Genomic DNA, 20,574 nt, shown 5'->3' with positions numbered 1-20,574 from the left:
GATATTATGGGAATTTCTTCAAATTTGGTACAAAAATTCACTTGGACTCAAGGATGATCTGATTAGATTTTGGTAGTCAAAGTTCAAGGTCATGATGACCTCACCAAATAAATGTTTTGTATTGTGAAGGTGATATCTCTGGAACGCCATCAAATAATTCTTTCACATTTGGAATATTCATTTGGATCAAATCACTTGATTTTGGTAGTCAAAGGTCAAGGTCACGGTGGCTGTGCAATTTATGTTTATTGAACGTGATATCTTAACATCAGCTTGAGGAAATGTCTTTAACTTTGGTACAAACTTTTATTTGGACTCAAAGATGAACTGATTACATTTGTTGGTTAAAGGTTACTGTGACCTCACACATTTTCTGCTTTATGACTGTAAGCCCTGTTGACGTTCCCACACATGCAGATCAGTGGTATAGGTTAAGGTCAAGGTGAGGCGTGGGGCGTTTTTAAATGTGAACAGCTTGAGGTAATTTCTTCAACTTTTGATCAGTTGTCACTTGGAGTCAAAGATAAAGTGATTTCTTTTCAGTGGTCAAAGGCCACAGTGACCTTATGTGAATCTGGTTTGGAACTAGTTAGGAGTCCAGCAGCTGCATTATGAGGTGTAGATGCAGGGACGTGTACTAGGGTTGCACGATATTAGGAAAACATTAGATATGCGATAGAGTTGTTTAATATTGTGATGCGCTATAACTTGCAATAGTCCCTGACTACGGAAACAGAGAATACGGACAGTTCCACTGCCAGGAAAAGGCGCACAGCAAGTCTGGGGCATCCACTAAGTCCACTTACAGTTTTAATTTGAGGTCTTTACATGTTTGGGCCATGAAAATTTAGTTTTTTACAGTTTTTAGGGGCTCTGTCATTAATTTACTCCTCCTCTCTGTCTCCATCGTTTGCACTGTGCCAACCACATCAAACCAAACGGAGCATTACGCCATCTCCTCCAGGTCTACATACATTTACTAAGTTTATAAGGTGTTTTTACTCAGACTGAGTTTACACGTGTGTCCGATCACACTGTGTGAGAGAGAGAGGGACAGCTGACGAATGCACTGCTCTGAAAAAAGCTTAAGTCAGATATTGGGATGAAATCGGAGTGATTTTCAGACCTTGTGCTTGTGCAGTGGGCCCCGGTTCCTCTTGGTGCAGCACAATGCCCAGCCTCGTTTGTAGGCAGTTTCTGGATGATGAAGGCATTGATGCCTTTGACTGGCGTTCCCCTGACCTAAATCCAATTGAGCACCTATAGGACGTTATGTATCAGTGTGTCCGACAGGTCTGGGAGGAGATCCCCCAGGACACTGTTCTTTTTTACTTTGATTTTCTGTGTGGTTTTGAATGCAGCCCTCAATGGGTTGATGATTTTGGTTTCCATTGATCGTTGTTATGTCATTTTGTTTTCTACAAACTATACAATGTCTGTAATTAATTTGATTGTAACAGAACTTAGGGATTTAAATTAATTTGTTGTCACTGCCTCCAGGAATTTGACTTGAACTTTGTGGCGGTGGTTAATGACACAGTGGGAACCATGATGACCTGTGGCTATGAGGACCCCAAATGTGAGGTGGGACTTATCGTAGGTAAGTCTTCTATCCCCCACTTTTCTCTCCGTAAGCCTATCTCTCAAAGGTCCAGGTCACAGTGCCCTCACATTACTGTTAATGTGATAGATCAGTACGGAATTTCATTACATCTGGCACAATTCACTTTAACTCATGGATGACATGATTAGTATTTAAAGGTACAGTGTGTAGAATTTAGTGACATCGGTGAAGAGATGAAGTGTCATGTTGCAGCTGAACACCCCTCATCTCAACCCCCTTCCCAACATGAAATAGAACCTGTGGTGAACTTCAATCATGAAAACTCAAAAGGTTTTAGTTTGTCCAGTATTAGACGACAGTAAAAAACATGGTGGCCTCCACAGAGAGGACCCCCCCCCATGTAAATATATTGTTTTTACATATACAATTCATACAATTTAGATGAAACACACCAGTGAAAACATCACTAGGATTATTTTATAATCAATTTCTGCCAAAAATCCCTTTCACCTAAATCTTACACACTGAACCTATAATGGTCAACGGTCAAGATCACTTGACCCCTCAAACACGTGTTTTGCCTTGTGAATGTAATATCTCAGGAAGATCTCAAAGGAATTTCTTCAAATTTGGCAAACATGTTCACTTGGACTCATGGATAAAAGGATTTGATTTCGATGGTCAAAGTTCAAAGTCATGGTGTGTTTGGCCTCTTGAATGTGGTATCTCAACACTGAGGGAATTTCATCAACATTTGAGGTTTTTGACTCTTGGACGTACGTAGATATGAAGTTATTACATTTCAGTGGTCAAAGGTAAAGGTCACAGTGACCTTATCGTATTTACTCTGAGGGGTATTTTATCTTTTAATTACCTTTTTCCTCTCTGGAAGAAAGCTCTTTACCAATTTACTGTTTTACCTTGCATTTCTTGTAATATGTGTCCACATAGGCACAGGCACCAACACCTGCTACATGGAGGAAATGCACAACATTGAACTGGTGGATGGGGATGTAGGTCGTATGTGCATCAACATGGAATGGGGAGCATTTGGTGACAATGGTGAACTTGATGACTTCTGTACTCAGTTTGATCTTATTGTCGACGAGTGCTCCAACAATCCGGGTAAACAGAGGTAATGGATTGGTTATTTCTGGCAAAGTACATCTACTGTAATATATTTCTATGGAATGCACTCCAAAAATATGAAGCAGCACAACATGTAGACACAAACTAAATGAGAGTCGGTGTCAATGCCTGACTGAGGGAAAGAGAGGGCCACAAGGAGTCTGGAGAATACATTGATGAGAGGGGCTGATACAGATTATTGATTCCAGCCGCTCTCACGCATCCTGGTAATTTACTCTATTTAAACTACTTTGTTGTGTGTAAAGCGGTCTTTGGATTAGGGCTGGACAATATAGCTAAAAATTTTATCAAGATAAGCATTTTCATATCACTCAATATGGATAATTCTCCAAAAATATAATGTTTTTGTTTGAAGACTGATTTTTGCTCAGAGTGAAGGTTGTAGTTTTAAACTCCTCTTAATGAGCAGAGAAAGAAAAATACTTGATTAAAAGCAACATTGAGGTAGATCACTTGCCCTTACACCTCCTTGCTTTGCTTACACAGTGCATTAGCAATATATTGATCTAGGTCTTTTGTTATATTGCTATTGATATTTTTTGCTATATTCATCACCAAGCCCTAAAATTTTATTTTTCCTCTATTAGTGTGTGGCTGTGGAAATTTTTATGTTTGTTTGTTTTCCTCTGGCAGATATGAGAAGATGATCAGTGGCATGTACCTGGGGGAGATAGTGAGGAACGTGTTAATGGAATTTACCGAAAAGGGGCTACTGTTCAGAGGCAAACTGTCTGAGCGACTCAAGACCCGGGGCATTTTCGAGACAAAGTTCCTGTCACAGATTGAAAGGTGTGTGTTACAGCCTCTTCTACTTTCTTTTACATTAAAGAATCAATCCCCAGTTACTTCAATTGTTTTGGATTTGGCTGCAACACTGTTTACCCCTGAAACAACAAGCCTTAAGAATATCATGCAACATGACCTTTTCTTTTTCCAATGAACCATCTGCTGTGTGTATTGATTTTACTTTTGTTGTTACAGTGGTTGATTTTACTTTTCATATGGGAGAGCCTAAAGGTAGCAGTGCTAAAGAACCTTTGTACTTAAGCACATGTTCTAGACTAATTATTTCTAAAGATCTACACATTTCTGAGATAGTTGTTACCGATGTTGACCTTTCTGAGCATTACTGTGTTTTCATTGATATTACTACTGCCGCTGACAGCAGCAGAATAAAAACAAGGCTAACCAGAAAGTGCTACATCAACAAAAACTTTAGCTGACATAAAACAGCAACATGGAGGAATGCCACGCTGGTAAAAGGTCAAAGAAGAGAGTTTAGACCGGAAGAACTCAGGTGACAAAAAAACAATCTCCCAGGGCCTGATCTGGTAAGATCCCAAATAAAAAGAGAAGCTTGCACATGGTTTCTGCCACGGAGCATTACGAAGGTCAGAGTGACCGCAAGCGCAGAGCGAAAAGAAATGTCATGGAATTGGAGGTGTTAGTGGAAGAGGCAAACAAACAAATGTTGTTGAGCAACAGCGAAGAAATATTAATATAATTTAAAGAAACGCGATATGGGAGAGTATCTACGAGAAAGTAAATGCTGTGGGTGAAACAAAAAGAACAACCAATGAAATCAAGAGAAGATGGTAGGACATAAGAAGAACAAAAGAAAAAATAGCTCATGATAAAAACTTGGCAAATAAAACAGTTGGAAGGCGCATGTTATTCTATTCTGTTAGTAGATCAGCTTGCTGAGTTCTTACACACGCAACCAGCTAGAGTCTTTTGACAGTTTGTGTCCTTAAAAACACCAACATTCTCTTCTCACTATTTCAGTAATGCACATAATTACCTTATTGTTTGCTCTAACAAAACTTAGAGATGGATGATGAAAGTTTTTCAAAGCAGAGTACTGAAACGAAAGTGCTACTGCTGCTATTGCTGAAAGAAACTTCTTAAGATCTCTACAAATCTCCAGCAATTTAACTAAATGACGATAGCTGATGTGTGGGCTTTCACACAGCAGTTAATATGAAACAATTGGCTCAGCGGTAGAGCAGGTCGAGCAGGTCGTCCAATAACCAGGTCGTCCAATAACCAGAAGGTTGCCGGTTCGATCCCTGCTCCTGCTCGCCTCGCCCGAGGTGCCCTTGAGCAAGGCACCACCCCCCCCAACATCTGCTCCCCGGGCGCTGGCAGCAGCAGCCCACCGCTCCAGTATATGTGTGTACATGGCATCTGTCAATGCGTGTTTCATCCAGGTGCCAACTGGATGGGTTAAATGCGGAGAACAATTTCATGTATACATGTAAAAGTGTTAAACGTGACAATAAAAGTATATCTTCTTCTTCTTCAATTACTGTGAAGTGTACATGGGTAAGGCTTGGTCAACAAAATGAGTTACACTTACTTTATCATAATAAGGTTTTACTGTCAGAAACATTTAACAGCATGCTGATCTCCAGTCTCTCCTCTATGTGTCAGTCTCCTCCCAGCTCTCTCAGCTTTTTGCAGTGAGGAGTAACCCACTAACAGACTGTACTGATTACCCCCCTGGTGCAGATCAGAGAATTCGTAGTATGGATGTAATCGCAGCTAAGTCCACGTTAGCTGGTGCTGGAAGTAGCACATCTCTTTCACATGTATAACTCCTGTAATTTTCTCTGATCCCAAAGAGACCGTCTGGCCATGCGACAGGTCCGCTCAATTCTGCAACACCTTGGTCTCACCAGCTCCACCTGTGACGACAGCGTGGTGGTGAAGGAGGTGTGTAGTGTGGTGGCACGGCGTGCGGCTCAACTCTGTGGTGCTGGTTTAGCCGCTGTGGTCGACAAGATACGACAGAACCGCAACTTGAATCAGCTCTCCATCACTGTGGGAGTGGATGGCACCCTTTATAAGACACACCCTCAGTAAGTGGCAATTATGGTCCAACAAACATAATAATGGTGATAGTTATATATGTAGTGATGTTATTAATGATAGCAGCACCAGTTAATAATAGTGATAATGGTAAAAATGTTAAAAATGCTGCCATACATGTGATATATACATTTATTTGGGCCAGAGAGAGAGAAGTGCTCAGTGCATGATGGGAGTTCCCCCCTGAAATCTGGGCCTAAAGCAGTATAACTACAGTGGTGCAAGGACATAGAACTGCTATGTCATATTTATCCAGTGTTATAAAAACATCAAAATCTGAGCTCAGAGGGAGATTTTCATGTAATTCTTGTTCAACACTAAACCTTTTCTTCTCTTTTCTTCTCTTTTCGCTCTCATTTCTCCTGAAGTTTCTCCAGTGTCATGCAAGAAACGTTGCAGGATTTGGCTCCGCAGTGTCAGGTGACTTTCCACAAGTCAGAGGACGGAAGCGGAAAGGGAGCAGCACTGATAACAGCTGTGGCCTGTAGGGTCAATAGTGAAGGTCACCATTAAATAACCAAGACGTTAGTGGTCAGGTAGAATCATAATGCGGCTGATTTCTGTGCTGAATAGTTACAAACACTCTGTGTTTTCTTCTGTTGTTCCTAAATGCATCTGTGAGAAGGGACTTGTTAGGATTGTGTTAAATATTAAAACAATTTTCATCACAATAAATGAACATATTTATGGTGAGAGCTGCCACCAAGGTCAGCTGATGTTAGACAAATGGCACCTTCGATTAAATATGTCTGTTACAGTCTGATCATTCTGATAACTTAGTCTGTGATCTGTTTTGAGTCTAAGAACATTACAAAGTGCATCATGATAAAAAGAAAGAGAAAACAAAATACAACAAGCTGGAAAGAAATTGTGAGGAGTTGCATTACAGCAAATCAAGGAATCTATATTTTGCATTCAGAGTTTTTGTATTCTTAATGCTAAATCGCTTGTCTCATCAGTTTGAGTTGAGTGTCTGCCTTTAATAAGAAAAATGTTAGATTGACCAGGACTGACTGGAACCAAAGCTTAGTCATATGTTTTTCAGTTCTAGCACGTCTCAAACCTCTGTGCATAGCCCAGTGCTTTCTCTTGTCATCTGGCGCAATGAAATAGAGCCTTTGAAGAGCAATTTGTCTAATATACTTTTAAACATGTTTATTTATTTGTTCACTTTTGTACTACATGAATTAGCACCTTTTTAATTGGTGCATTGTACAAAGACAAAATAAATGTCTGTTCTGCAATGTTGCTTTAGAGAGACATTTTTACTGAATCAGAGAAGATTGATGGGCATTTGTTGTTTTCCCTGAAATACCTTTAATAAATTCTTATTGACTTGTGCACTAGTTTAATATCTTGTTTCTGTATCTCAAAACTAAACTTTTTACCAGATCTTTGTTGTCATTGTAATAATAATAGTACGACCTGTATGATTGTAACAATAATAAAGTCATGAAAGGGTTACAGTTTGATTAGGAGACATTTTTGTTTTGTGTAAGACCATTGTTGTCATGGTTACAACCTCTCACCAATATGGACTGTGTCACTCTATATATTTATTGCTCTTTATGTTATCGGACGTCCTTCTTTCCTACGGATAGGATTACTGTAGCGTTAACGTTTTGATTAAAATCTTGTCCTCTGAAACTTAGGCACAGGCAACAGCTTTTTTTTTGAGATCCTTTCACTTTTTTTAAGTCTGATGGTTGTCTCCATTCGGTTCAGCTGCTGCAGTGTCAGCAGACAGACTTTCACAATGACATCGACCTGGCTATTCAGTCACATTCTCCTCTTACTGTAGAACTGCTTTCACTCAAGAAATAATGCCAGCATCTGGAATGAATAGCTCTCACTAGAAGTCAAGCAGTCTGTGCCACGCTTTATCTGAGACACAGATGTTTATGTAGTTTTTTTATTTCATTTTACTGTATTTGAAATATAATTTATGCATCCATTGTATCCAGTAGAGAGACGAGAGTGAGAATCTGTGATGAAGAGGAAACATTAAGTCACTAAAACAAAAGCGTTGAACCAATAATGTGGAAGCCTATTATGACAGTCACTTAAAACACTTGTGCAAAATATCGGGTAGTATCAAACTCTAAAATGTTCCAACTGATTACACTATTATGTTTCATTTGCTTGACAAAGCAAAGTGAGTTTATTCTCATTAAAATAAAAATCTGTCTTTGCTTTTTGCTGCTTAGAAACATCATATAATCACAGAGCAATGTGAACTGATCATAGTATTTCCCTTCAGCTCACCGCAGATTGCGACTTGTGAATTTAGAAAATACAGCTTAATTAGTTTTACTGTAAATGGCTTCAACCAGCATTATCATTCCAGTATGCAGACCTCTATAATAGACCCTTCAGTTCTCTGAAATGCATCTGCCACACAAAGAAAGCAGATGTCATACATTTTTAATATGTTTCTATAGTTTTAGATGAAAATGATGTTGGAAGATATTGTTCCATGTACCCACACTGCATAGTATAAACTGCTATTGTGGATTTCAAATGATGTATCAGTCAACGTGGAGGAAATGAAAGAATAAATAAGCTCAATTAATTTAAAAGAAATAAGTTATCAGGGTAATACATGTGGGACCAGCCTCTTTGATGTTGTTTCATGCCAGAGTTTAAATACAGCTGTTGGACATGGAGCCTGCCACGTAGCACCGCTGTGTTTCTCTGGTCACCCACTGTAGAAGTATAGAGCTGTAGCATTTTTAATTCAGCTAAAGTCCTCTGTAGTTTCTCCTTCACTCCTGGAAAGAGAGGGTAAGGGCACGTTCAGTTGTTTGCAATCTGCGACCTCACTTCTTGTTTTCTAATCTGCAGGAGTGTTTTTAAAGGACTATAGGGGCCCCAGACAAAATGGTCCTGAAAACCGTAACGAACATCCCCCACCTCCCAAAATAAAGAAACATGGCATCAAATACATCATTCTTGTCACTCTGTTGGTTACACTACTCAATTAAATGAAAGGTGGATTTTAAAGTGCCCATGGTGAGCTTGTTGGATTTTTCTTCTTTCCCACAGAAAGCACTCTTGTCACAGTCAGTCTCCCATCCTTCCACTTCTCAGTACTTTTCCAAGGTCTCCGCCTCTGCTTCATCTGCCTGCCAAGCCACAATCAGCCCAGTATATATTCATCAGCTCCACTCTCAGTAGCTGGGCCAGATAGTTCTAGGCCTTGATGCCAGACTATCCAGCACTCATCTACGAACTGATTCTCTGTTGCCAACCCTGCCTTTCTCTGACTAACCTGCCTCGTCTGAAACCTGGTAATCACCTCTGCCTTCCATCCCTGACCAAGTCTTTTGCCTTTTTGCTTTTTGTATTGCCTGCCACCTGATCTGCTGTGAGCTGCGCTAAGAATAAAGACTGTTACCAACTGTCCAACGCTTGTTGTGCTACATTTGGGTTCAAACCATACCCGTTACAACCCTTGATCCCTTAAAATTAAAAATTGTCAAAGCAGCAGGTAGTCAAAACTAGGTAGGGAAGGGAACATGTGAAAGTATTCAATTTAATAAAACATTAAAATAAAAAATGTATATATATACTTTTTATGTGATGCAATATGACTATAATCAGATGATAACATAAATGGGTGTAATTTCAGAGTAGTATACTATGTATATATAATATATGGCAAATTCACAATAGCCTACATTATGGTATGAATAAAAAAATAGATACAAATGGGGGCCTAGATATATGATAATATGCCTGGTTTTCATTACAAAAGATAGCTTTACTGCTACCTGCTTCATTTTGAAACGGAAATTGAGATGTTCCCGAATAAAATAAAAGAGATTGATATAACATATTAAGAGTTAATTCCTTCCATCAGTATTTTTGCGCATGTGTTATTCTCAAAACTTTACATCAGAACCTTGAACCTTGGCCATTGTTCCCATGGCTACAGTGGTGTTAACAGCTGATCAGGAAGGGGTCCGCAGGCTGACGAATCAGAACAAAGCTTTTGGCAAATTCCAGAAGCAGATCAAATGGCAAGGCAGGTACAGAAACAAATCAGGAAACGACAAGGAGCAAAACACAAAGAAACACAAGGAAGGGAAGAAATGAACAAACAGAGGAGAGTGAAGAGCACAGGGAACAACCCTCAAAGTAAGCAGGAAAACTGAACTGAAGTCAGTTATTCTATAGCGAGACAAAGGCTGTATCAGAAATCAATCACTATATAGTGTGTTGTATAGTGAGATTGCCATTTTGTAGTGGTGTCTGACTGTTTAGTGAAGTTTTCATACCTTAAACAGTACATTCATTGTTTCCCTCAATGCATCATGAAAAGTAGTGTACAACCATGGCCACTAACTGAGCAATATATACCACCATGCATTGCGCTCGAGGAAGTGCAAAATAAACCTTTACAATTTACTGTGGGATTTTCCACTGACCGATGTTTTATGTAATAATGCAACAATGACATCATTACCAGTCATTCTTTTCCCATTGAGCTCACTATGTAGTGCTCTAAATAGTGGATGAGTGTGCAAAATCACTCACTAATCAACAATATAGCTAGTTTGCCATTTTGTAGTGCTGTCCGAATGTTTAATGTGAAACAACCGAGCAATATATACGTCTACCCTCAGGTATTGTGCTCGTGGCCGGAGGACGAGAGGAGAGAGTAGAGCAGGTACAGCCTGACCTGTTGTACAAATCTAAGACGAGCAGAGCAGGGCATCACAGCACAAACTGAGGCATTGAGGAAATTTCATGGTCTTTCACTTTGTTTTACACAAATGTATTAATACTGAGCGTAATAAACATTCAAAACCTACTGTCGAGCTGAACTGAAGGAGCCTCTTGGATGATAGATGAAACGTTTCACTTATTACATGATGTAGCCTCTAAATGAGCTTTAGTTTGACACACACTGTCTGCACTGACTCTGAGGACACGCTGTGGTGCTAACATTAGTGATTACTAGTCAATGAATACATATTGACCTATTTTCATGCTGAAACATGACTGTGAGCATCTGGTATGTAGGTGACAGGATGTGTCTGCTGCATCTGGAGAGTTAGAGATTGAGATATACTGGGTGTGTGAGCAGCAGGGATCACCTTAAACAACCAGACATTGGAGAGTGTGCGTCACGCATCAATGTAGTGTCAGTTTGGTGAGGACTGACTGTCTCAGAGAGGGTGAGAAGGAGGGATGGGGGCTGACACAAGGCAAATATGAAAAACTATCTATCCAAATAAATATTTGATTTCATAGGATAAACTTACTTGAAATGAAGAATAAAAGTCTAAAACTATGTCTGTTTATTCTGCCACTAACAAAGAATCTAACAATCCACACCAGCTCCAATGGACCCTCTAAGAATGCTGATGTCATGATTCAAAGTATTGATTGGTCAGTGGGTGGGCAATTATACTGATTGATCTCTTATCTCCAACTTAACCTGCTCCGGAGCAGGTTGACCATTGAGCATAAGTTACCATGGTGATTGACCCCGATAAGAAGTGAACGAGCTTCCTAGGACTTAAAACCCTGAACTAAACCTGATAAGCACAAATCCTGTTTTGTACTACAGGCCCCTGAATTGCCTCAGTATGTAAATATTACACAGAAACACACAGGCCTATAGGGTGAAACATTTATTTGGTAACATCACACAACAAAAAGAAAACATCCACTGGTGATAATGGGCACATTACACACGAAAAACATGTAGATCACTGCATCCTATGCAAACACACATGAATAATATACATATATAATTGATTAATTACTTGAACTTCTAAATTTCACATTTATTGTGATACGTATATATTTTAATCTTGCCATAAAAAAACAAATAAGAAAGGATACAGTTTGTAATATCTTTTAGTCTGAGTGACAGGTATGTTTGTTGTGATAGGATAGTTTTCTGTCACATACATCTGTCACCCATACCTGTCACATAGACCTGAAGTACAATCGCACAAAAACTGTAATTCCTCCGCATCTACTGGATTGAGTGTCACAGATATATCACAAATCCACTAGCATTGACCCAGCTAACTGCCACATGGATTTCTATGTGTCATTTATTAAATCTATCAGAGTTAATAATGTATGTCATGGATAATCCACTTGGGCAGCATTTTCCACAAAGGGCTGCCTCAGCAGGGTGACTCATGTACGCCAAGGAGCTGTCGTGGTCACAGTTTAAAAATCCTCTTCCATCTTTTAAGTTTAAACAGGAAATCAGAATGCTGCTGGTTGCTTTGAGGTTACGACTCATCTGAGAAGAGTTTTCCTTATTCAAACTCTAGTACATCAATAGAAACAGAATCACTGGGTCAAAAGCTCAAAGGACAACAACATCCACGACAGTTTATCATGGCAAGCCACAAACATACAGTAGCAACATGGTTCTCCTGAGGTGTCACCACTGCATTTTTACACTGACAATAATGTGGAGCATCTGTGACATCATCAACACACTCAAGTGATTATGGCAGTTATAAGAACACAATTACAACCCATTGCACAAAATACATCCATTTGGCTTTACTGAACTTCTCATAGGACACTCACAGTGAAAGATTGACACGTTCAAGTTACACCACACCAGTGACTGCACAGCAATAAAGATGGCACCAGAACACACAGACCACAAAGATTCCCGCTTTAACATGTGAAAGAAATGCTTCTGTTGTCACATCCAGCTCTTTGTGGCTTTTGTAGATGTATCTGTGCAAAGCAGATACTATATGTTTGTGGGTATATAACATCATCATTGTGTTTTATGTCTTTGAAATGATAGCAACTTTTTTTACTCACATACAAACACTGCACTTTATTTACATGGAAACTAGCTTTGTTTTAAGTACATTCTCATCAGCTCTGAGCTTTTTAATAAAATATTTTTTTAAATAGATAATAATAGATAGAACTCTTCTTATATATGTATACAATAAAACAGTAGTCTATATTCACATGGCGGTCATTGTCCCTTTTTATTTGACTTATAAACCTGAGCTTCTCAGCAGCGTGATGTCAGAGGTAAATGGCTGCCGTGTAAATATGGTCTTTATCTCAAGACACCAAAAGATGTTGAGCAGACAGTCACTTACTCAGAACAGAACACAAGGCAACACTAATATTGTTAAACTGAAAAATACTCATTGATTTTAAAAGTTAAGCATGCTTTACTTTCAGTAACGTATGGCTTTTTAGAACACCGGTGTCCCTGCACAGTGTCTTCTGAATGTGCAGTGAGTGTAGTGAATGTATTAAGATAGTCAGTGCCAACTGGCCCAGTGCTGCAGAGATAACACCTGAGGCTACATTACTACTGACATCATGATATTTCCAGGGGAACAGTGGCTATATCAACTCCCTATGTGAAAAGCTATGCAGGCATTTTATCAGGCACATTCCTCCAATTCAAACACAATGTTCTAGACTATTGTTCTCAGCCTAAAATAGTTTCACATATTCTAATATTCAACATCATAAACATTCAAAAGTTAGAAAATAAGCAACATTCTCATTACTATTCATCAAGTACACCAACCTAGTAATTGGTCAGTTGTGTGAAGGTGAGACAGTAAGCAGCTTATGAACACTTCATGTGAACAACAGCATGCAACGCAATACATGTCCTCCTGGAGACTTTCGTTCCTGGGGAACCTCCAGCCGATGAGAATATTCATAAATGCAAAAAACTTCTGGTAGCATCTTTTTGACAAAAGAAAATAACATAGATGTGTCCTTTCTGGTGATCCCTCCCAGCTGTGCAGCTGTCAGGTCCCAGTCAGGGTAGGCTAAAGAAAAGCAACATGTGGCTGTTACATGTCAAAGTTTCATTGCTGACAACCATCTTGGGCAGCTGTCAAGAAAGAAGAGGTATGTGCTGGATGACAATTTGAGGAGCAATCGACAAATGATGTTTTTTTTGATTAAGTAAAGGTTAAAAAGCCAGTGTGTCTAGTTTACAGGACACACTCACAGTGTTGACCAAGGCCAGTATAAGGCATCATTGCAGCTAAACTGGATGAGTTTGCAAAGACAAGCTCTTGAGGATGAAGTTAATGCTCTTCACTGGACTCTGAGTTTGGTTATGTATAGACAAGTTTTGTGTTGGCCGAGCTAATGGATAAGAAGCTGAAACCTCATTCACAGAGAGAATTTGTGAAGTGTCTTGCTCCCACCCCAGAGCAGCTTGAACCAAAGTAAAATAGTCCCAAACTGTCAAGAACCATCACAGAGCAGATTACTGATATGGTACAGCTTTTCTCTTTGTCCTGCGATGACACAAAAGATTCAACAAATACCACCCAATAGTTTATTTTTGTGCCAAGATTGATAAGAGGGAGGAATTTTTCATTCTTGCAAGCTATGCCTGATACTACCAAAGGTGACGATTTGGATCATCCTCATCATTATTATCCTCTGATGTCAGGCAGCTCTCCAAAGAGAAGCCACTCCGTAAAATATATAAAATATATAAAATATTTCCTATTCCTGACATCCAGACATGATTGGACAACATGACATGGGAGCTGCATCCTCTCAAGCATTCATTCCCCTTCAGCTCATTTTGTTTTCTCAAAATGTGAGCAGTCACTGATGTTAAGGATGAGTCACTGGCATTAGTCAGCAACAAATACAAAATCATTTTGTTCAGTGGTAGCCTATAACTGAATGTCACATTGTGTGTTTGCTTTAATACAAAGAGAGAGAACTGTCTTTCCGAAATTGCAGCTCATTTCTTCAGGATTGATAAATGAAGTTTTGCTTTCTCTTACTTGAGCATCTGCCTACTTGAATACTTAAGTATCTGTGATTTTGATAAATCAGCCATCAAGGCGGAGGTTATTGACTGTGTTAACTGCTGGAAATTGAGGTATTTTACCATTAGTTTTGTGTTTGTCCATTTGCTATGTTGTGAAGGCACAGTTTTTCAGTAAGAGCTTGATACGGTTTTACAGTTTTTGCTATAGAATTATTAACTATATGACTGTTTTTTACAGTTCCATTACCAATGTACCTGTACAATACTTATGTAAGGCAGACAGTCTTAATGCAGCTGCAAGATATGGAAAGACAGCATGGTGGAAATAATAACAATTTACATGTCCGGAACGGTATCAGGTCAAGGAACCTTTTGTTATGAAGAGAAAGGCTGAATACAGTGAGAGAATGGATAGAAAGAAATGTGACGTATGTTTGGTTGCACTCATTATCTCAAGTATTATAAATAAAACATAGTTCATTTGTCTGCTGAGCTTTTTGTCCTTCAGTATGGGCAGCACATAATTGCTGACAATCCTGTGTCTCTGTGCAAGAACAATTTCATTACATTGTATTCCTGGTAAAAATAAGATCTGCTGAGTTTTTTCTATGCTATGGGACAAATCTGGTGGCTGTGTGCATCTGACTTATTAAATTCAAACATCTTTCTCTATACTTCAAATAAAAGCAATACACAAAAGTAAGGGGGGCATTTACCACATTCACACCATCCTGCACTGTGATTGGCTATAGTTGTCACCAGTTTATCTAGATAATAAGCCTGCTAGAAACAAGTTGGACTTTGCAACGTGTCGGCGAGCCCTTTCAATCGCATCTTCGGAAAGTTCATACAATGTGATTGGTGACTGCTGATCGAAAAAACGATTTGTCTCCGAAATGAGGCTTTTGTAGCTCTCGGCAATAAATCTTGTTGTGTGAACCAGGCTTAAAAGTTCAGCATGTAAGATTTAGGTGAAAGGGATCTATTGGCAGAAATTGAATAAAAAAATAATCCTAGTGATGTTTAAACTAGTGTGTTCCATCTAAATTGTATGAATTGTTGTTTCCTTATTCTAGAATGGACCCTTTATATTTAAATACTTTATATTTACATCAGGAGCAGGTCCTCTCTATGGAGGCCGCCATGTTTTTTACAGTAGTCCAAAGTGGGCAAACTAAAACCTTTTGACAACTGAAGGCAACCACAGGTTCTCTCTCACGTTTGGAAGGGGAGGATGAGGTGAGGGGTATTCAGCTCTTCATACCCTGATGAATACAGGCTGGATTATTGTAGAACACTTGTTAAACTTTACAGGTAAAGGAGAAGAGTAATGACGGCCTTAGTTTCCAGAGGCTTGTATTTCAGTACTGCCTTGAACTACGATTGTTATGTGTTGCCATCATTTCAACCAGTGACATCACATAATTTATAGTTGCCTCTACAATGCAACATTGTTTTGTTGCTTTTTGTTTGGAGGTGTGACTTTAGTTTTCCCACGCATGATATACTGACACTGCCAGTGAACTGACCCTCTCCGACTCTTCATTACTGACAATGTTGGGTATAGGTACCATTTCTAACCCTCGATTTGAAAGACTTCTCTCTGATTGGACCATCTCACACTGCCCTCTTGCACTCCTGTTCACCTCTGCTGTGTCATTCAGCTTGTTGTCATTATGGACTCGATTTCTCAGCCCCAACATGAGGTGGTTGCGGTTGCTAGGGCCATCTCTGAAGTCCAAGCCCCCACAGGGTGCCAGCACAGACCTTCCTTTCCTGTCCCACCTGGAGACCCTCCTCCCCGGCTGGCACTGCATGAAGCAACAGAGGGGCCTTGACTTGCACACGGCCTGGAAGCCCCTCCTAAAGTTTTCATTGTAGTAGCCATAGATGATTGGGTTGATGCTTGAGTTGGAGAAAGCCAGCCAATGAGCAAAGGGGAAGATGTAGCTGGTCAGAAGGTCTATCTGGTCCCTTTTCAAGCCTGCATAGTCCGTCATCATCATCAGGGTCCAGAGGGGCAACCAGGACAGCATGAACAGCAGCGCCACCAGGGTAAGCATCTTTATCACCTTGATCTTTTTCTGTGATATCATTGGCTGGCCACCCCTTCGACCTCCCACCTGGACTGCATTGTCAAGCTGTCGCTCTCTGTTTGCAACCATTGAGGAACACAGTTTGACTCCAATGCTTGCGTACATCAGGGTGATTACGGTGAGGGGCACCAGGTAGATGTGAGCAAACAGAACTGCTGTGTAGACTTTTCTCATCTTTGGGTTGTCAAAGTTTTCATAGCAGGTGTACACAGGGAGCGTGTAGTTGAAGTCGGCATTGTACACTATGTAGTGGAAAGGAAACTTCTCCACGGTCAGTGCCACAGCAGCTGGACACATGATCACCACTGCCAATACCCAGATAAAGACGATGGCTGCCTTGGCAACAAGTACAGTTGGCTTGGGTTGTAGAGGATACACTATACAGCGAAACCTGAAATGGATAAGAAAAGCATTGCTACTCAGCTTAGTAACAATTCTAACTGATGTTAAGTATCAAACTGAGAACTCACTAACCTTTCCACAGCAATGGCCACCAGGGTAAACACTGAAGCAGACACAGACACGCCCTGCACAAAGCCGCTCATCTTGCACATGGTATTAGAAAAGGGCCAGCCTGTGGAAAAAATTACAAATGCTGAAGTGGTACTCAAGTTGAAAGGTAATGCAGTGAAATTATAGTCACTATAATCGTTTTTAGAAAGCCTTTACATGAGACAGTTATAAGTAGACTTATTCTTTGGTACAGAGTGATTATAGTGCAGTAGGAAGAAGTGTCTTTTAAACCATTTTTTTGAGCTTATAAAAATGAATGGAAATTGTATAAGAAAGTTTAAGCTACACTTGTGTGTTTTTGCTATGTATGGTTTAAAAAGAGTCAAGGTTTAGATTTGAAGGTGAATATTATCTGCCTCCACAGTTCCACTCAAATCTACAGAGCATTTTTCAGGCCACTTCCATGTTGTTTTGATTCACTGTCACAGCTCTCATAGGGGAGCATTTAGCAAATATTTCCCTCAGGGGTTGGCAGAGGGAAAATAATTACAATAACTTACAATGGCAAAAATAATAGTATCTACCTTAGTATATGACATAGCCATTCATGTCTACTTAATTATTTGAAGGATACAACAATAGAAATGTCTTAGAAAGATTTTAGATATGTACAAAAAATGTATGTAATGGACAAATTACGGGACAATGAAGCTACTGTAACGTTAACATCAATTTGCTCAGTAACAAAGGGGAACCAGCTCCTATTGGAATTGTCATGGCAATTCTGCAATCCCACTCTGACAACGAGACACAAATCTCTTACAGTATTATCACACTTTAATGCTCAGAGCATGGTGCACAAGACAAAGGTTGGTTTGTAATATGCAACCGATGGGAAGCTGTTCTTTCTCTTCATGCATTTGGCTTGTTCCTCCTCCTCTGGTTGAGGTAGTTTCTAAGCCAAAGGTCAGGATCCTCTGATGACATCAAGGCAATAATAATAGTTTAGGCGATCAGGCCAAGATTCAATCAGTTGTACTGGATTCAACATGATCAAGGTTACATTGTATAAGATTCAATCATGATCAATCATAGGGGAAATGAACATGATTACATTGTGCATGATCAAAATGTGACATTTCCCTTGCAGAGCAAATTTATAGAATTGAATGAATAGTTAATTTAAAATAATAAAGTCATGAATTCTCAATTCAATGGATCTCTGTTCTCTACTGGTGAAAGACGATATGTTAAACTCTGGTAACGTTAATAGCAACAAACTATAATTTAATGAATTAATCTATTAAGGTAAACTGAGAGATTGTAATTCTGGTAACGACATCAACATTAATTAGCAGAATGGAATAATTGGACCGAGTGTACTTGAACAAATGCTGCTGTGCTATGGACCTTCTCAGCTGGAACTTATAAAACTGTGGTCAGGTGCATTGGTTGCAATAGCTAGAGAGTTGGTAGGTAAGGTTAAGAAACACATTTATTCAATTTAAGCAGAGATGGTCGCACCCTCTCACATCCCCCAAAACTGTGGGAGTCAGTAATGAATCATTGTCATTGTTTGTAGAGAAAAAAATAAAATATATATATAAATGTATGTTATATCCACATATATGCTGTTCTGCTTTACACACAGAAGTGAAAATTGTATTCATTCTGGATCGAATCTACGTTCTTCTACAAAATCATGCGGTTTATCCACAATTTGTCGGAGGTCCAGTAATCTAGAGATAAGTGATCTACCTTGGGGAACGATGTGCATGGCGAAATTAAAATGACCCAATTAAGATGAAGTTCCATTTTTGGTAATGGATGCTGCATCCAGCGCACTTTTTGTGGCTTCTCTAATTCGCATTGGCTTTTGTAGAGGTAGTGATGCTTGCATAAGGTAATAATAAGATGCCTAAGACTATCTTTTTTAAAGAGCCTTGAGTTTTCTTTTTTCTCCTCTGTACGACGATGGAAGCACCATTAGTAGGGGCTAACAGATCTTTAATCTTTTATATTTTATTTATTTATACACTTTATGTTTACCTGAGTATGCCAAGCTCTGATACATTAAACACTCATCTTTTGAGAGTGTGCGCGATGGCACGCAACCTGGAGAAGCCTTCTCCGCAACACTGCACGGGTTTGATTGCAAAGCTGCAACAGCGGGCGGGAAGAATGAGACTCCTGATGAAGTTGTAGGAACTGCAGTTCCCAGATTTCTTTGTGGCGTGATGTAGATTAGTAGCGCGCTACCAGCCGTGCTCACGGTGAAATCAGCAGACGGCCCTGGATGCGGTGTTTATGGAGAGTTGTCTCGGTTCCCCCGGACATGGAGGCGGGCGTCCGTCTCTCTGAGGGAAGACTGATTGTTGATCAGTACACGAGGACTGGGTCTTCAGCCTGCCGTTGGAGTCGAGCTCTCTTTTGCAGAGACTGTAGCGGCCAATGAGGGATCTTTTGTATGTCCAGAGATAAGGGACGGAGTGGATGAGTAAAGTGACGAACCAACTGACAGTTCTAGCGATCATAATCGTGCTTCGCAAGTTAGCAAGTTGCCGGCAGCAGGCGTGGGTGGCAGTGTAGCTGAGCAGGGATCAGTGAAGATGAGGTCGTATTTAAAGGGACCGCCTTGGTGAGAGAATGGGCTGTGATTGGTGGGTTGCTGACGAGCACCCATGGGCTGTAATCGGTAGCTGACAACACATGACTCCGTGTCCTGCATGAACTAACGCGATGCTTTATTTATAGCTAGTGGGATTACAGTGTAGCCACATAGACCACCTATTTAGCCACCGCAGCTATACTATATCAGATGTTCGCCACCTAGAATATATGTAACTAAAAATCTCACCTACATGTGTCCCATTCTAGGAAAATGTCAGGAAAACATCCTGAAGCAAGACTAACACATTTTTAGATTCACAAACACCACGCTGTCACACCACATTCTCCATTCTGTAAACAGGCTGAATGCATAGCCATAGCCTACTATTCAATAATGAGACTGTATTGTGCTGTGGAAGAGATGATGACTTTTGACAGGGTATTCACCTGTGATGAGATTGTCCAACAGTGTTGTAGGGATGCAGAAGATGCCAACCAGCAGGTCACTGATAGCCAGGTTGAAGATGAAGAGGTTCGTAACTGTGCGCATATGACGGTTTTCCAGTACAATCAGACACACCAGGATGTTCCCAACCATGCACAGCAGGAAGATGAAGAAGTAGGCCACAATGTAGCTGGCAGCCACATAGAGAGAATGTTGATAGTAGGGGGAAAATGTTATGTTGGTGACATTGGTGAAACCACCTATGCTTATGTTTGAAAGGGCTTCTGTGGTGTCTGATTCCTCCAATTCCATTCCTTCCTTGCTCAGGTTGCCAAGTATCTCCATCATTTGAGTGACACAACACTGTGAAACAGGGAAAGAGAAGAGATTATTTCAGCACAGTGGTCAGCCCTGTCTCCTCACAACAAGAAGATTCTTGGTTTAAAAACACCATTCAGACCTGGTTCTTACATCTGTCCTGAGTGGTCTGATCACAAGTAGTCTGCGCTAAGTTCAGGTCCGAACGAACCCAAATACGTCCTGAGATCTGATCTTACTTAGACCACATTCAGAGGAGGTCTGGGACATATGTGGCCACATTCTTTTCGTTGTTAGA

The 20,574-nt window shown here is 40.0% G+C and overlaps 2 protein-coding genes across 3 annotated transcripts in view; one reads left to right on the top strand and one right to left on the bottom strand.

Annotated features, from left to right (window-relative positions):
- The window catches only part of hk2 (hexokinase 2), a 30,880-nt gene extending 23,832 nt beyond the window's left edge, over window positions 1-7,048 (top strand). For both annotated transcript variants that reach the window (XM_069524245.1, XM_069524246.1), the window contains 5 exons: window positions 1,501-1,600; window positions 2,516-2,699; window positions 3,347-3,502; window positions 5,338-5,574; window positions 5,953-7,048. In XM_069524245.1, the coding sequence (XP_069380346.1) occupies window positions 1,501-1,600; window positions 2,516-2,699; window positions 3,347-3,502; window positions 5,338-5,574; window positions 5,953-6,097 (822 nt within the window). In that variant the 3' untranslated portion in view covers window positions 6,098-7,048. The remainder of the gene's footprint in view (window positions 1-1,500; window positions 1,601-2,515; window positions 2,700-3,346; window positions 3,503-5,337; window positions 5,575-5,952) is intronic.
- Window positions 7,049-11,236: 4,188 nt separating this feature from the next.
- npffr1l2 (neuropeptide FF receptor 1 like 2) lies at window positions 11,237-20,316 on the bottom strand. Its single transcript, XM_069524244.1, has 4 exons — window positions 19,961-20,316; window positions 16,925-17,024; window positions 16,489-16,841; window positions 11,237-16,440 (listed from the first exon to the last, which is right to left on the bottom strand). Exons 1-4 carry the CDS (start codon window positions 20,304-20,306, stop codon window positions 15,839-15,841), a joined length of 1,401 nt encoding a protein of 466 aa, XP_069380345.1. The 5' UTR covers window positions 20,307-20,316; the 3' UTR covers window positions 11,237-15,838.
- Between the last annotated feature and the right edge of the window lie 258 nt (window positions 20,317-20,574).

This window comes from Paralichthys olivaceus, chromosome 4 (genome assembly GCF_024713975.1).
Source record: "Paralichthys olivaceus isolate ysfri-2021 chromosome 4, ASM2471397v2, whole genome shotgun sequence".
NCBI lineage: Eukaryota > Metazoa > Chordata > Actinopteri > Pleuronectiformes > Paralichthyidae > Paralichthys > Paralichthys olivaceus.
Note: the sequence above shows the minus strand (reverse complement) of the source record. Positions and strands in the feature narration are given on the sequence as shown.

Coding starts and splice junctions, on each gene's coding strand:
- npffr1l2 (XM_069524244.1), bottom strand. CDS start 20,306: ATGATGGAGATACTTGGCAACCTGAGCAAGGAAGGAATGGAATTGGAG. Junction 17,025..19,960: donor GTTGGACAATCTCATCACAG/GTGAATACCCTG, acceptor TTTTTTCCACAG/GCTGGCCCTTTTCTAATACC. Junction 16,441..16,488: donor CAGAGAGCGACAGCTTGACA/ATGCAGTCCAGG, acceptor CAATGATATCAC/AGAAAAAGATCAAGGTGATA.